Here is a 15,978-nt window from a genome sequence, read left to right as displayed (position 1 = left end):
TGCCTGCAACTGAAGGCTTTCATGTCAGTGTCCAGCTATTACCTGACCCTAATGGCTCCCCTGTGGTGAAATGTGCATTGCTTCTTGGCAGTGGATTAGGGACTTTGAGTGTGGGAAGCGCTCTCCTCGGTCGACAGAGTGGGCTGGGGGCTGTGCCTAGCCTCTTCCTGATCTTCAAAGGATACCTACCCTGCCACTGGCAGATGAAGGTCACACCTCGGCTTGCCACTCTTGGTTTCTCCAGCCAGGCCAGCACCCAACACAAAAGGAAGGGGAAGTACTGGCCAGAACTAGTTTTCGGGTGGACAGAGAATTGCCCTCCACGTACAGGCATGCACTGGTCTTAAGTGAGGACCCCACAGACCTCTCCTCAGAACACTCCTTGACCTGTGAAGAATCAGAAGGACTGCCCTGCTGTCTGAATCCTGGACCTGCTTGCCTTGACTCCAGGACCCCAGACTTGACTCTAAAGGTCAGTTGGTTGACTTCCTGTTTGACGTACAGGGTGAAAACAAGCTTCCAGAGGATTTTTTCCTGCTTTTCAGCTGACCAGTCCTGAATGGAACTGACCTGGTCCCCTCTGCTGGCCTCTGTGGGAGTGAGTCCTGACCCCCCCAAGTGCTGTCTCCAAGGTCCTGAGTCCTTGGTTGTGGTCTGAGTGTACTCCTCCCTGCCTAAATGCGAGCTACCACCATTCTTCACGCCAAGCATCAATGCAGACAACCTTCAAAGGCGTCACTTAATTCAACACCAAGCAACCCTGATCGACGGCCTTGGCTGAGCTGAAGCCAAGCAATACCAGGGTGATGCAGACAACCTTTGTCGACGGCTTCACTGGCCCCGATGCTGAACAGCCTGTGAACCACTCTAAGACCTCGCACAGCCGCTTCCCATTGTCGTAGGGCCATTCCTTGGATCCAGCTTGCAACTTGCCCAGTCCAAGACCACTTTTTCACCATAAATGTGTCTCAGTTGGAAGGTACACTTTACACCAGGACAAACCTGATCCCTGTATCCTACTGGTGGATCCATCATGGTCAGCCATGTTGACTATGACCGTGTCTAGCACAACCAGATACCCATGATTGCCGCTTTGTTATTTTTGGAGCCATTTTTAATTCAAACTATAAAAATTCATATCTTTCTTTTACTTATTGGATTTTGGTTGTTTTGTGTTTCATTTTATTTATCAAAATATTCTCTATTTATCGAAATTGGTTTGAGCTTTTTCTTGTGTTGTGTTTTCACTTTTTTAAAGTTTGAGCAATGCATACATACTGGACACATTCCTTCCAAGTTAAGCCTGTCTGCTTTGTGCCAACCTACTAGAGGGCTAAGCACAGGTTTATTTAGTGACTCTGTGATCATTATTTGAAGAGGATCCTCTCCCCCTTCCACTAATACTCTAATGTTTGACAGCGCCCCCTCCCACCCCCAAAATAATCCTGTTTACACTACCAAAAACCACTGGTACGAATTGAGAACTGGTTACCACCAACACAGAGATCAGCACCATTCATGGAAGTAGCGTAAAAAGGTCACGATGATGATCTTGAATTGAGAATCGTAGGAACAAACTAAAATGCCCGTGGGATCCAGCGAAAAGACGCTCCATCTTTCAATCAAAGAATCCTCCCTGTGTACCACTCTTTGAGGCCGATTATGGTGAGACTGTCAGGCTTTTCTACTTGGCAGAAGCTTACTGGCTGATGACTCTTTATACAGCGCTCTTACCTCACTGTTTTTCATAGAAAAATTACAAACAGATTTTAATCCAATCGGAAACTGGTATCAACCTCAAAAAAGGATTAAAGGCCGAGTCTATACTAATGGGATTTAAAGCTGCAAATCAGGCACAGATCTAAGCATTGAGCACGTTAGCAGTTGAGCTATCTTGTCAACTTCATCAACAACCCCTTGCCCGTATAGCTCCTCATCTCACAAAATATAGGACACCCAATGGCAAAGTGCTGAAGAAGAACAAGAAAGTTAGCCGCTATAGAATACTGACTCGTCAGTGGAGGTGAACTAAACTAACTTTCAATTAGTGAAATGAAATAGCGCTTTAGGATTCAAGGAACTTTTGTTGTGATAAATTAATAACACCTGGATCCCTACACTTAAAAAGGTATGAAGTTAAGTGATGGATACCATAATGGCCCATTAGAGTGGGCGTTTGAGATGGGGGAAGCCTTTAGTTGGGGAAAAAAATATATTTTGCTCATTCACATTTTAAACGGTTGGTGACACTGATGTTCATAAAATGTGACGTCACCAAAAGAACCTAAACCTCACAGTGTTTTGGAAGAGCCAGTGTCTGTGGGTGTGGGACCCCAGACTCTCACAGCTTTTGCAAACTCAGTCTGTTAAGTGTTTGGTTTTGAAACACCAGTGGCTGCAGTACTGTGATTCTCCAAGGCCCAGACAGTTGCAAATTTATCCTACAGAAGGCGGCACACATGAAAACCACCATGAAGGCAGATGGTTAGAGAATGCTACTTTTTCCTGATCTCTGCACTAAAACTCTTGGGAGGAGGAAGTAACTTCAGAGTGTGAGGCAGGAACTGGTGATTTTGGGGGCCTCTTGTTGCATTTGTTTCCAGCACTAACAAGGATTATCCAACATGGCAAGACATATTTACCGGTACAAACTGAAGCATAAAACCTTTTTTGAAGATGTTGGACGCTCCAACAATGACAACTCTAACAGTTGTTGGATATGTCAATTTTTAGTACAGCTGGATACCGCTTGCCCCTTTTGTAGCAGGAGGGCTTGTTCTAGCAAACTGCAAAGTGGTAAATACATTGTGATCTCTCATGTGCAGTCCCTGCATTCGCCCACCATCACCAATAATGCTATTTTCTGTGTGTATTTCCCAGTCTTTCCCTTTCCTTCGGTTATTCTCCTTTGTTCCAATAAGGAGTATTTCTTCTATTTGCATGCCATGTGGCACTCTTATATTTTAATCATTTTTTTGGTTCGCCAAACTGGGAGCCGCGGCTCCCTGGTGCGCCATCAAAACTAGCCAGGTGCGCCGCACACAGTTTGGGAACCACTGGCTGTAGTTTTATTGTGTCCGAACTGGAAATAGCTAAGTGGTTCCCAAACTGTGAGCGGCACCCCTGGCTAGTTTTGATGGCGCACCAGGGAGCCGCGGCTCCCAGTTTGGGAACCACTGGTCGATATGATGCTTGCTTTAGCACTGCTGTACCATAAGAAAAAGTACTGAGACGGCTAGTAATCTGTTCAATTGCCGGAAGGCTTGGATGAGTAAGTTGCTAGGTCACCTGGATGAAAAATCTCCCGGCTTCGTAACTGCAAAACTCTGATGGGGCAATCCAATGAGAAGTAAAAGGCATGTCCTCTTAACCAATCGTTTATCCTCAACAATCAGTAACAATAAGGGTTCCAGGATGTTCCTTTATTTGATGTCTGGTTTGCTTGTAAAACCTATTTTGACATCATTTCACCAGCTGGGCCCTCTAGAGCCTGAAAGGTGTCTCTAGGGCAGCCCACTTAGTCTACGGTAACCTTTGACAGCTTTGGAAGAGTCAGTCTCTAGTAAATCTAACCTCAAACTTCTCAAGGCTTTTGAAGTGACAGCATTTTGGGAATCTAGATCTTGTGCCTTGACTCAAACTTTACACAATTTTGTAAACATCAACCAATATGCCATCTTGACCTTGAACGGCTGATGATTTTGGAAGGGACAGTTTGCATAGGGGGTCAGTCTAGCCAAAACCCCCAAGGCATTAGGAAAGTCACTTGTCCTCCTAAGGTACCTCACCCCAAAATCTTTGTAGTTAGAACTATATGTCTTGGCTGCTTTTGGCACAAACCTCTTAAGGCTGTGGATAGCCTGCTTTTGGATATTTAGGTGTTTATTCTATCAGAGCATTGGAAGTGTCAGCCTCTTGGAAGTCTTCCTGAAATCCTTCAAAGCTTTGGAAGAGAAACTCAATTGAGCCCCAAACGTCATAAGATTATGGAATAGTCTAGCTTTCTGTTGTCTGGATCCCAAGCACACTATTAATGTCACTTTAAAGAAACAACATCCTATTTGATGGAACACCCTGTTTGATGCAGGAAGTTACTTTATGCAACTGTGGTTTTGCACAATGTGCCCTGTTCCTCTAGTGCCCTGCTTTATTTCCTAGAGGAGGCTGCATATTCAGGATACAAACCATTAAATGTGCCTCGTTATTCTTCTATAGACGTTAACACGACCTAAACTTCTTAACTGATATACTCAAGTCAATAAAATAAATGCCACAACAGCGAACTCTGTTCAGCTTTGGGTTTTATGGCGCAGACTGACATTCAGCCGCAGTGAGAAGGCGCGAGGATGCCGGCTCGCGGGCTGTGGTTTATATGCTGCCTTGCATGGTGGAGACAGCTGTAACTTTATGAGACAAAAGCATAAATATTGCACATTGGGGGCATTCTGCGCCTGGGTTGTGGGCCACCTACTGAAAGTCTGTCTGTCTCACGCTGCTGTTCAATGTCACAAGTCGCAAATAAAGGGCTGGCGGCCTGCACCAAACTGACTGCAGCTATTTTAATAGGATCAACATGGCCGCGAAGACAGAGGTTAACTCTAAACACAAAGGCAGCCAATTCTGCTTTATTTGATTACTGCACACACAAATTGTATAATAACATAGAATAGTGTCAGAACTATCAGCAAGACAAATCTATCACAAAATGTATTACTAACACGCCAGCCAATTAAAAGCATAAGACATCAACACTTGCACAACATGCAGAGGAGGAAAGGCAACTGGAAAAGTTTTAGGGATGCATTTTTCGATTAAATTAATTTCCTACTAGAGTGGTCCTGAAAAGAAATCTGCAGGTAAAGGAGTTTCTCTATTTTGGAACATTGGTCCCAGACTATTTAGAGCCTTCTTTGTGGCAAGAAAGGGGCTTAACATTATGGGAGGCGAAGAGAAAGCCATCTACAGAAGACTGGGTGACAGACAGTTCTTTAATCCAATATGAGGATATAACACTTTAGAGGGAGGATCTGCGTTTCTGAGCACCTACCCTCAAGTGCAACACCTCATCGAGAAGCAGAATCCTGCAGCTCAGCCTAGCATAGGTCAGGTAATGAGAGATCTTTCCTGATTGGTGAGCATGCAAGGAACAGGATGAATGGGCACCGCCAGGGTAGTCCGTGGGTGCTGCTGAAAAGGTATGAATTGAACCCAAAGAGGGGAAGGTGGGCCCAGGCCTTGTCCTTAATCCTCAGATCCCACCTCTGGAGGGCCCAGTTTGGCAGAGGGATTGCAAAACCCACAGTGAAGAAGAGGGCATCAGCTGGTGGACAATCTTTAGTCAGGACATGGTGACTCTGTAAGGGCTTCCATTACCTGCTGTTCCCTTTAAACATCCATACATGTACAGGTGCCAAACTGCCATTAATGCACTCAAGCCCAGCTGGACAAATTGCTAGCAAGCTTCTAGAGATCCTTGCCTTTATAGCAAGGTGTGCATCACTTCATGTGATCAGTGTCCCTCTCTCACCATCCGCCCCGTCCCAGAGCCTCCTCAGCAGAGATCATTACTGGCCGAAAGTTTAAAAGTATTGCCAAAGCAGAGTCTGCAAAACACGTGATGTGCTGACACCTCAAGCACACAACCAGCACACAAACGGCCAGGCATATTTATCATAGCTGCCAAGTGGCCCTACGTCACGTTCAGCCACTTTGTGTTTTTTTCCAGCCATCGGCAAATTCCAGTCTGGAAGTGTAGTTTTGAATAAAACTGTAAGCTGTGTGATCAAAAATCCAGACCTGCAAAGTGATGTAGTCCACAGAATAGCCAGGACTGGCTGAAGCCGTCATGCGTGGCATTAAAACACATTGCAGCTCTGTGCCCACAGAGATCACATTCACATGACTTTCCTTAGATGGGGAATGTGTGCGTGGTCAGATTAGGGGCGGCAGTGCCCAGCTAGGGTGACCGGATTTTGAAAGCCAAAAACAGGGATATTTCGTGAAAATAGAAGGACTCTATTCAATGGCATCTGTGAGGCACAGAATGATAGCGTATATCAATACAGAAACACAGACCAGGCACCAAGGAAATAAATAAATAAATAACAATCGGTTTTAAACCCCTTTATTATACCTGTTATTTAAATAGCTTTCTAATCAAAGATGCAAACTAGTGCTCCTTTGCAACACATCACACTCTTCAGTCGGGGCTCTCTGAAAACCGGGCCCTAGGCAAAATTGACAAAATCTGCCAGAAAAAGGGGGTGGGGGGGGGGGGGGGGGAGTGGGGGCTGTCCCAGCAAACCCGGGCCGGGACGCCTGGCCACTCTAAGCCCAGCGATACAGTAAGGACGTAAATGTTCTCAACTGAACTTAACAGTCCAGGTTGTTTTTGGAGGGGGCAGTGATCTTAAGAATTTATTGTCATTCACATTACATGTGGCTTATAAATGCAGACTTTGCAACGTCGGTTATACACAGCGCGACAATTCGTACATTATTTGTTCATAGAGCAGTATTAGAGCGCTTTTCAATCGGTAACCCCAATTTAGGCCTACTCGAGTTAGGGAAGACATGAACTGGTCTCAACGCGCTTTGTTCGACCCATGCCGGTGTTGGCCTGCTTCTGGCGGGCTGAAGGCCATGAACGTCATTTAGGGGTCGCCAGGGGTAGCAGCTGTGACCCCTGCCTTGCCACCTGCCACCCCAGTCCTCGGAGGTTGCAAAATCAGTGCCAGGAACGTAGGGGGCAGTTACTCCTTGCAGACGTCGGCTGGGGCTCCGCTTTCCTTGTTTTCGGTCAGGGTTTTTTGTCTGTTTACACTAACAGTGAATAATGTAGTGTTCGCTATTAGCGTAATAAAGAATGGAGTACAGTTGGCTGGAATAGGACCCTCACTGGCAGCTGAGGTAAGCAAACATACTTTTAAATGCATGGCGTGAGCGTGCTTGCCGACAGAGAAGGCGCGTGCGTGTGTTCCCGTGTGCAAAGGTCACATGGCGCGTGACGTCACTTCTGCCAACCCGGGCATTTTGCCGAATTGACGTTCATGCTACAGGCCACGTGCGAACAGGTTGTCGCCTCAACACCAGCGCATGCGCAGTGCAGACGAACAAGGTCCACCGAAGGGACCAACCCCCTTCCCTCGCGCCATGGGACGCTGCGCCCCCAAACCATGGGCCATGCCAGTCTGCGCGCCAAGGACAGCTGTGCACGAAATAAACGCGCTTTCCTCGCTTCAGCAAGACAAAATTAATTGTAATATTTAACAGGCTGCTTTAGGACAACGAAAACTATCTTCCACTAAAATCATGCTTCAGTTTCGTAAAGTCCGCGGGGTCCAAACAAGTGGAAATAACGCCAGGAAAAAAGGTACGAAATGAGTATTCACAAGAGAAGAATCATAATAAAAAATAAAAATAAAAAAAGCGCAAACAGAGCCCCAAATAAATGCAGTATTCACACATTTCCCTTCATAACTGACCCTCAGGTCGAACACATCTGAAAAACATTGACACAAAAGCACCGACTGACCCAATTCTATCAGTCATTTGGAGGAGTGAGCCCCAACAAACTTCCCGGGCGGCTTCGGGCTCTGTAGTGCGGTATAGGATGGTGCTTACGCCAGACCTTGCATCATGTGCTACTGCCAGGCCACTCACACTAGTGAGGAGGTCACCTGAAAGGCGCCAAGAACGTCTGGAAGACTGGGTATGAAAGCGAGGCTAAGGGAGTCTTCCACTGTCCAGGTTTGCACAAGAGAGACGCGCTTTTCATCACTGCACGCTTCACCTCCCAACTACTCTGCACCACATGTTCTATTTCTTAAGCTCCAATTGCCTCCGTTTACAATTATTGGCATCTCTTAGAAGAACGAACGTACTTGTAACACTTATTTGAAAGTTTGTTATTGTTCAAACACATATATGCTTTGTTTCCTCCTGCCCCCTCGTGGCCTTGTGCAGAATACACGTGAGTTGAAAAATGAGTGAAAAGCAGGTGGAGTACCTTTGATTTAAAATACGGGCTAAGTTGACCACCTCAGTCCAGGTCACTGCGGACACTTTGTAGCCCTGAACTTTTCACCTAAAAATCATTGGTTTCAAGTGTGTTAATGTATTTTGGTCAATGTTAGCAAAACAAGACTACAACACCCAGAATGCACCAGGCTGTCATACAAAAGTCCAGGACTGGATATAGGCTCTTTAATGGCCTGGACGTAGGAAGTCACCCTATGTACGGGTGACATTCTTTTTTCCTGGCCACATCCCCAGAAGAGGGCCAGCGCAGCCTACGCCTATTTTCATACCAATACCAAATAGCTATAAATGGTGGTGCGTTTGAAGCAAGCAACCGGCCACGTTGTATATCACTGAGCTACTCTTTACTGCTATTTTACTTAGGCCACTAGTGTGAAAATGTAACACAATTTGTGTATACCTCGGGCCACTAGTGAGCTTGCAGCTTATAGCACGACTCTGCAAGTTTCCGTTCAGACCTCTAGAACTGAAATGTTTGTCACAAGTGGCGAAGCTCAATAGAGACATTTTACGACATCAACATTAATAACGTCTATTTTATGTCCCGCTAGAACCACAATATAAATAAAACTGCCTGCAATAAACAGATCTTTCAGAAATGTGCAAACTGCTGTAAATAAAGTGCATGTGAACTGTCGAAAGCACTCTTGCTGTCGGCTACAAACAGTTATAACAATTTCACTGATTACGATATGAACATGTAATATGTGTATGCATCCTAGCCCCACTCTTTTCGCTTCAAGGTCACGCCTAGGAGCAGCAACAACAAATCTAAACAAGCCTAGCTCTGGTCCTTCCACTTGACACCTAAAGGACTCACGGACCACTGAACCCACACTTCCATCCATTGGGATCCAACCGGGTAGCGTGCTACCCATCCGCAAAGTGCTTCGACGCCTCCTCAGGGGTAGGAAACACTATATAAAGAAATCTAGCACACGTTATTGTATGGGAAGTCAGCTACACGACCTCAAGTCACTTGTAAGTCCGATAGTTTTCGAAGCAGGCTTAGATTGCAATGAAATGCGGTTCTATATAGTGCTTCTACAAACAGTATGACTCTGAGCGCTTTAATACCAAGACTCACGGTCTTCGTTCATATTTTTGTTCTAAAGTTTGTTGACTATCTGTCACGGATGTATCTGGTCTCTCTGTCGATGGTCCCTCTGACCAAGATCACAAACCAAGCGCTGTCTTGGTACTTTCCTCCTCCTGTTACGAAGGTCATTTTTTAATACTCAAGTATCATGAGCTTGACTACGCTCATTGAAGCCCAGTCAAGCATCCTTAGCTAAAATCGAGTGTCACGGAATACGGTCAAAAGAAATATCGCGCTAGTGAATATTCCAGTATAGTTCACACGTCAGTGCTTACATACTTGCAGAATCCCTACACCAGTGCTCGAGAACATCAGAATTCTAGCACCAGTGAATATACACATCAGAATGCACCCACCAGTAAATAACCACATCCGAATTCCCTCACCAGTGAATACACACATCGGAATGCACCCGCCAGTAAATAACCACATCAACATTCCGACACTAGCGAATATACGCATCAGAATGTGCCCACCAGTAAATATACCCATCAGAATGCACCCACCGGTAAATATATCCAGCAGAATGTACCCACCAGTAAATAACAATATCAGAATTCCGGCACTAGCGAATATACGTATGAGAATGTGACCACCAGTGAATATAGCCGTCAGAATGCACCCGCCAGTAAATAAACACATCCGAATTCCCGCACTAGTGAATATACGTATCAGAATGCACCCACCAGTAAATAACCACATACGAATTCCCGCACTAGTGAATATACGTATCAGAATGCAACCACCAGTAAATAACCACATCAGCATTCCAACACTAGTGAATATACGCATGACAATGTACCCACCTGTAAATATAACTATCAGCATGCACCCACCAGTAAATAACCACATCAGAATTCCCGCATCAGTGAATATACGCATTAGAATGCACCCACCAGTAAATAACCATATCAAAATTCTTGCACCAGTGAATATACACCTCAGAATGCACCACCAGTAAATAACCAGCGAATATACGCATGAGAATGTACCACCAGTAAATATACCCATCAGCATGCACCCACCAGTAAATAACCACATCAGAATTCCCGCATCAGTGAATATACGCATTAGAATGCACCCACCAGTAAATAACCACATCAGCATTCCATCACTAGTGAATATACGCATGACAATGTACCCACCTGTAAATATAACTATCAGCATGCACCCACCAGTAAATAACCACATCAGAATTCCCGCATCAGTGAATATACGCATTAGAATGCACCCACCAGTAAATAACCATATCAAAATTCTTGCACCAGTGAATATACACCTCAGAATGCACCACCAGTAAATAACCACATCAGAATTCTTCTACCAGTGAATATACGCATCAGAATGCAACCACCAGTAAATAACCACATCAGCATTCCAGCACTAGCAAATATACACACGAGAATGCACCCACCAGTAAATAACCATACCAGAATTCTTGCACCAGCGAATAAATGCATCAGAATGCACCCATCAGTGAATATATGCATCAGAATGCACCCATCACAACAGCGTTCCTGCACTAACGAGTAGAAGCATCAAAATGCATCCACCAGTGAATATATGCATCAGAATGCACCCATCAGTAAATAACCACATCAGAATTCCCGTACTAGCGAATATGCGCATGAGAATGCACCCACCAGATAATAACCATACCATAATTCTTGCACCAGTGAATATAGCCGTCAGAATGCACCCACCAGTAAATAACCACATCAGAATTTCCGCACCAGTGAATATACGCATCAGAATGCACCCACCAGTAAATATACCCATCTGAATGCACCCACCAGTAAATAACCACATCTGAATGCACCCACCAGTAAATAACCACATCAGAATGCACCCACCAGTAAATAACTACATCTGAATGCACCCACCAGTAAATAACCACATCTGAATGCACTCACCAGTAAATAACCACATCAGAATGCACCCACCAGTAAATAACCACATCAGAATTTCCGCACCAGTGAATATAGCCATCAGAATGCACCTACCAGTAAATAACCACATCAGAATTTCCGCACCAGTGAATATACGCATCAGAATGCCACCGCCAGTAAATAACCACATCAGAATTCTTCACCAGTTAATATTCGCTCAGAATGCTGCCACAGTAAATAACTACATCAGAAGTCCTGCATCAGCGAATACAAGTGAATAATCCCTATACCAGGGGAAGACTGAACATGAGGAGCGACTGGAGTCTTCTCTTGGATAAGAGATTCATTGAATGGCGAAAAAGGTGTTGGCATGTACTGGATTGACTCTTACACATGCAGCCCCAGACACCCCAAACTTAGAAGGTCAGAACAGCAATCTGTTCTGCATTAACAGTCCACATAACCTGCAGGAGGAGTGACTGTCCAGAAAAGAGAAAGGGGCTGCAGGGCCTCAGTAGCTGTGGGGTGATCCAGGGAGTAGACTGATAGAGAGGGATCCGGGAGCACCTGCATGTCACATGGACCCTCCAATACTCTCCAAGCAGAAACCGCGATTCTGCAGCAACGTGGCTGCAAATAACCAGTCAGGGCTGTGACTGCACGTTGTCGACTGGCCTGTGAGGGACTGCATCTGCCGAATACTCATCGGCACGTGTGAGGCTGCAACTGCTAAATTTGTGACTGGCCCAGGTGGGGTGGAACTGCCAAATCTGGGACAAGCCTGTGTGAGGCTTCAATTGGCAAGTTCAATTGACCCTTTTTGGGGTTTCATCTGCGGTCCAGCTGGCCCGGAGTGGGTCCCATCTGTCAGCTACTGAGACCCCAGGGAATGGTACCTACCAGCAGGTTCAGGTGAGACAGCCCCATCACAGGAGTGCAGCTTCGAGCACCGGCTAACAGTAAGCGGGTGTGCCACTGAACGCAGCTCAGCATCCCTAGTGAGGGTAATGCAGAACCGCTGTCCTGTGCCGCTGCCCCTCAGAGCGTGCAGGTGAACCCACAAGAGCACTGGATGGCCTGAACAAGACCCCGAGACGAGCGATTCATCAGTATAGCGGTCAGAGACTTGAGGCTGAGTGGACTTAGGGTTTAAAAGTGACTGGCTGCACTTATGGTGGATTTACTCTACTCCCATTTACCCATAGAGGTGGGGGGTGGGGGCAGAGAGCCCACCCAGAACCAGCAAGAGAGCCTAGGGACAGAGATGGAGCAGGGCTGGCACAGCACCTGTCAAAGTAGAGCCAATGGGCACTAACTTGCCTTGTTTGGTTAGAAGTAGCGTGTAGTACTGAGTACCACTGTGTAATTAAACTTTTTTTCTTGAAAATTCATTCAGTTTATTCAGATGATTGCTGAGCTGTGAGATCGACCGCTTCCACACTATATCCCTGAGAAGCCTGTGACTGCTCACCCTCGCAACCCTGAGACTCAAGGGCGGAAGGGGCTGTACTTTACCCACTTGGCACAGCCATCGGAGGCTGGCCCCAACACCTAAGAGGAAATAATCCCAACCTCTATGGTTGGAGTCCAGTAGCCCCTACTTGCACCATGACCCGCCCCCGAACAGGGTCTGACAATACGGCAAAGAGATTTTTTATTTTATAGAGGACTCAGTAGTCCCCACTTGAGTCCAGCCAGCACCCCTAGGGCGTGACTTTGCTTTTCTCATCGTTTGATACGAAGCAGAGACTGAAACAATGACATGCAGGAAACAGGCAGATATCAGGTCTATGCACAGAGGGAGTTTGGACGAGGGCGCACAGCTCCAGAAGCTGAGCTGCGAGGCCTACCTCTCTGTAGAGATGTTCTTGCTCTCCTTCTTCCAGACGCTCTTGAAGTCTCCGCAGAATTCGTACCACATCATGAAGACGTGGTTGGGGACAATCTCCTTCTCACCGCTCTTGGGCTTCAGCCCAAAGAACCGTACGGTTTCTGCAAAACTGAAGGGGAGAAAATAAAATTACATACATCATTACACACTTTCAATAAAATAGTAGCTCTGAATCTCCTCGAAAGAAATAACTTATACGAACAGCCTAATTCCAGGGGTAGTGGCACTCTACAAACCTGCTCGTTCCAGGGCAGCTTGCAAAAACAAGAGGTGCTTCAAAGATGCATCGCAAAGTTATCGGTCCTAAGCTTGTGGCCGAACAAGAGAGGGCTGAGAAACACACAAGTACAGTAAAGAACAAACTGGTAGGTTCAACTCTTTGCTGACTCACCGTATTCTCAGGAATGATAGTGGATCTTGAAAATGTAATCCCAGAGTGGAGATAATGTGGCGCTAGAAATACTTCAGTCCCAGAGCTGCCAGGTGTCACCGGATGTAACCACACGCTCAGTAACATGGTAAATCTTTACGCATGAACTTTATACCGACTCATTTTTCTCACTACATGGAGGGTAGAAGGTAAAGACAGAGTCTAACTTTAGAAACAGCACCCACCAGTACTACACCAGTTGGGGTGTCATGGGATGAATCAGGATCAAGATATGAGTATCCCTTAGAAAAACCCTTTTAGAAGGTACTAACTCGACCGACAAAAAGATCTTTCTTTCAGAAGATTCCTTTTTCTGAGACTCCCTCACAGCAAGTCAGATAAGAAGCAGACCTGAGTAGCACATCAAACAGAAGTACAAAGGGCTGGTTACCAAAAAAACCCAAATACTGCTGCAGAGTCACCCAAGCAAAATCAGCCCCATTGAATGCATCAATTGCATGAAGCCATCACCCCCAAATGTCAATGGAAAGAGCCAGATGAAAATCCAGTCCAAGAACTGGATGGCTGGCAGTTCCAAGTGTCTCAAGTGACTAACTAGATCACCCACCAGTCTAATATCAGTCCCCTTCAATTCTCCAGAAAGGCCTGTCCGATACACCACCCTGTCAAACGCTGCAGTGTGTTAGTGGAAGTAATTCACATAAATGTGGATTCGTTTCTGTAGACTCTGAGAAGATGAAGGTATGTCTGAACGCTGCCGCACAGGCCTGTGCCACTGCACTTTCAGGGATGGCCACCTCTGGGGTGATCTCTGCTTGAAACGTCGGCTATTTAATACCCATTGAGTCTTCTATTTTGTTGAAGAAAAGATTCAGAAAGCAATGGAAGCAGAGGCGTTCCATTTCTTGCTCTCCTTGAACTTCACCAAACTGACATACACATGTGGTCCTAAAAGGATCTGAAAAACTTTGGGCTCCTTTAGACTTTTGCCCATAGTGTGTGGAGTAGTGTCCAGTGTATACGGTGGGACACAAGCTGCTCAAAAAACCTCAGCATGCAGTACAGAAGTGGCTGGTGGCCTTTCAGCAATGTCTCATAAGGCATGGGACAAACTGTTGAGCAGGTAAGCAGTGTTTCTACCCGAAACATCACTTTTCCACGCTTTGTGGTGGGTCTCCTAGCACGTTCTGCACCACCTCCTAAAGTAGTGCCGGGCGTCAAACACGAAGCGGGAGGAGAGGTTTGAGCGCTAGAAGTCACTGGCGAGAAGGAAGGTGCCAGAGCCAATGTGGGTGTCAGTGTCAACGGTGGAGCTAACCTTAACCACTTCAGTGGTTGTGGCATTCCTGGAAGTAGCACTTCAAAGAGATGAAACCTTCAACAGAGGCTCCTTAGAGGAGACTACCTGTCTGGGGTCCAAGGAAGGTACTGCCAGCCATTGTATCACACTGACGAGCCACCCCAAACATTCCTCCATGTTCTGGAAGAGGATCAGTGGCAGAGCTTTTGTGCTTCTCTGCAGCAGAAGGTTAAGGTGGCACGAAAGGACAGCCACAACTGCCTGTCAGTGGGAACAGGGAGTCATTGCCCTTATATTTAGCACTCACAGATTTAGAGTTCCTCTTCTGCAAGGCTTTAGGCTGCACTTAGCAACACACAGGGCACGTCTCACAGTTGTGACCAAGCCCCGCACTGCAAATGCATCCATCGTGAGGCCAGTCATGCTGCTTGCATTTTGCAAAAGGAATGAAGTTGGACGCAGGAAGCAACATGATACTGGGAAGAACACATTGCAGATGTCAGTATCTTAGGTATGGAAAGAGAATACGAACAGCGCTCTTGGGCTGCAGGCAGCAACTTTATCGAGCCATGTTATCACATTCATGTTAAATCTCTCGCACCAGTAAATGAAAAAACACCTGGTTTCGAGTTAGTTTTGGAGCCTGACACCCCCCAAAGGCCTTTCGCTTGCAGGGGAGCTTGTTTCCTGCTGCCAGTGGTAACAGTGGCTGTACAAAGCAGGCGAGATCAACTTTTGACATTATAACTTAGAATGACTTCACATAATGGACTAAAAACCATTACCTCGAGGGCCATGTATAACTTCCAAATACAATCTGTTCCCACCTCTATATAATGCAAGCATAAAGAGCGGCACATTTTGTTTACTCACATGGGTAAATGCTCGAGAAGTCTCCTGGGAAGATCCAGACCGCTATCGAGCAGTCTATGTGTCATGTCCCTGATACTGGCAGTGCTCAGGTAAGAGGAATGTATCACCTGTGTGACATAAGTTAACCGTATCTCCTCTTAATTCTTATGTAAATAGTACTTACTCCACTGCGCATTACTAATTATGCATTCTATATTCTACCTCTTCTCTAGTATAATTCTATATTCTTTAAGTTAGATTTGCCTTGCTTGCCTGCCACCACCTTGCGTGGCTCCTTCCAGTAAAGAGTCTTCTATTTACGTTCACCTCCTTTGCTTACTAGAGCCAAGCAATGTCTTCGATGGTTAGTCTACTGTTTTAAGATTCTAGCATTTCGAGGCATGGCCCACCAGGAACAAAGCTCTCAGTAGTTTGTGGGCTTCTATGTCGATTTTTTAATTTAAATAAGCTTTTTCCTCCCCGTTTATCCCTAATGTATACAGTCCTCACTTTTTT

General features: G+C 45.8%; 1 protein-coding gene across 3 annotated transcripts in view; it reads right to left on the bottom strand.

The window, feature by feature from the left end:
* The window catches only part of FMN1 (formin 1), a 453,758-nt gene that overhangs the window by 35,068 nt on the left and 402,712 nt on the right, over window positions 1–15,978 (bottom strand). For all 3 annotated transcript variants that reach the window (XM_069208999.1, XM_069208997.1, XM_069208998.1), the window contains one exon: window positions 12,879–13,028. In XM_069208999.1, coding sequence (XP_069065100.1) covers window positions 12,879–13,028 — 150 coding nt within the window. The remainder of the gene's footprint in view (window positions 1–12,878; window positions 13,029–15,978) is intronic.

This window comes from Pleurodeles waltl, chromosome 9 (assembly GCF_031143425.1).
Source record: "Pleurodeles waltl isolate 20211129_DDA chromosome 9, aPleWal1.hap1.20221129, whole genome shotgun sequence".
Taxonomy (NCBI): domain Eukaryota; kingdom Metazoa; phylum Chordata; class Amphibia; order Caudata; family Salamandridae; genus Pleurodeles; species Pleurodeles waltl.
This window is presented reverse-complemented; position numbering and strand designations above follow the sequence as displayed.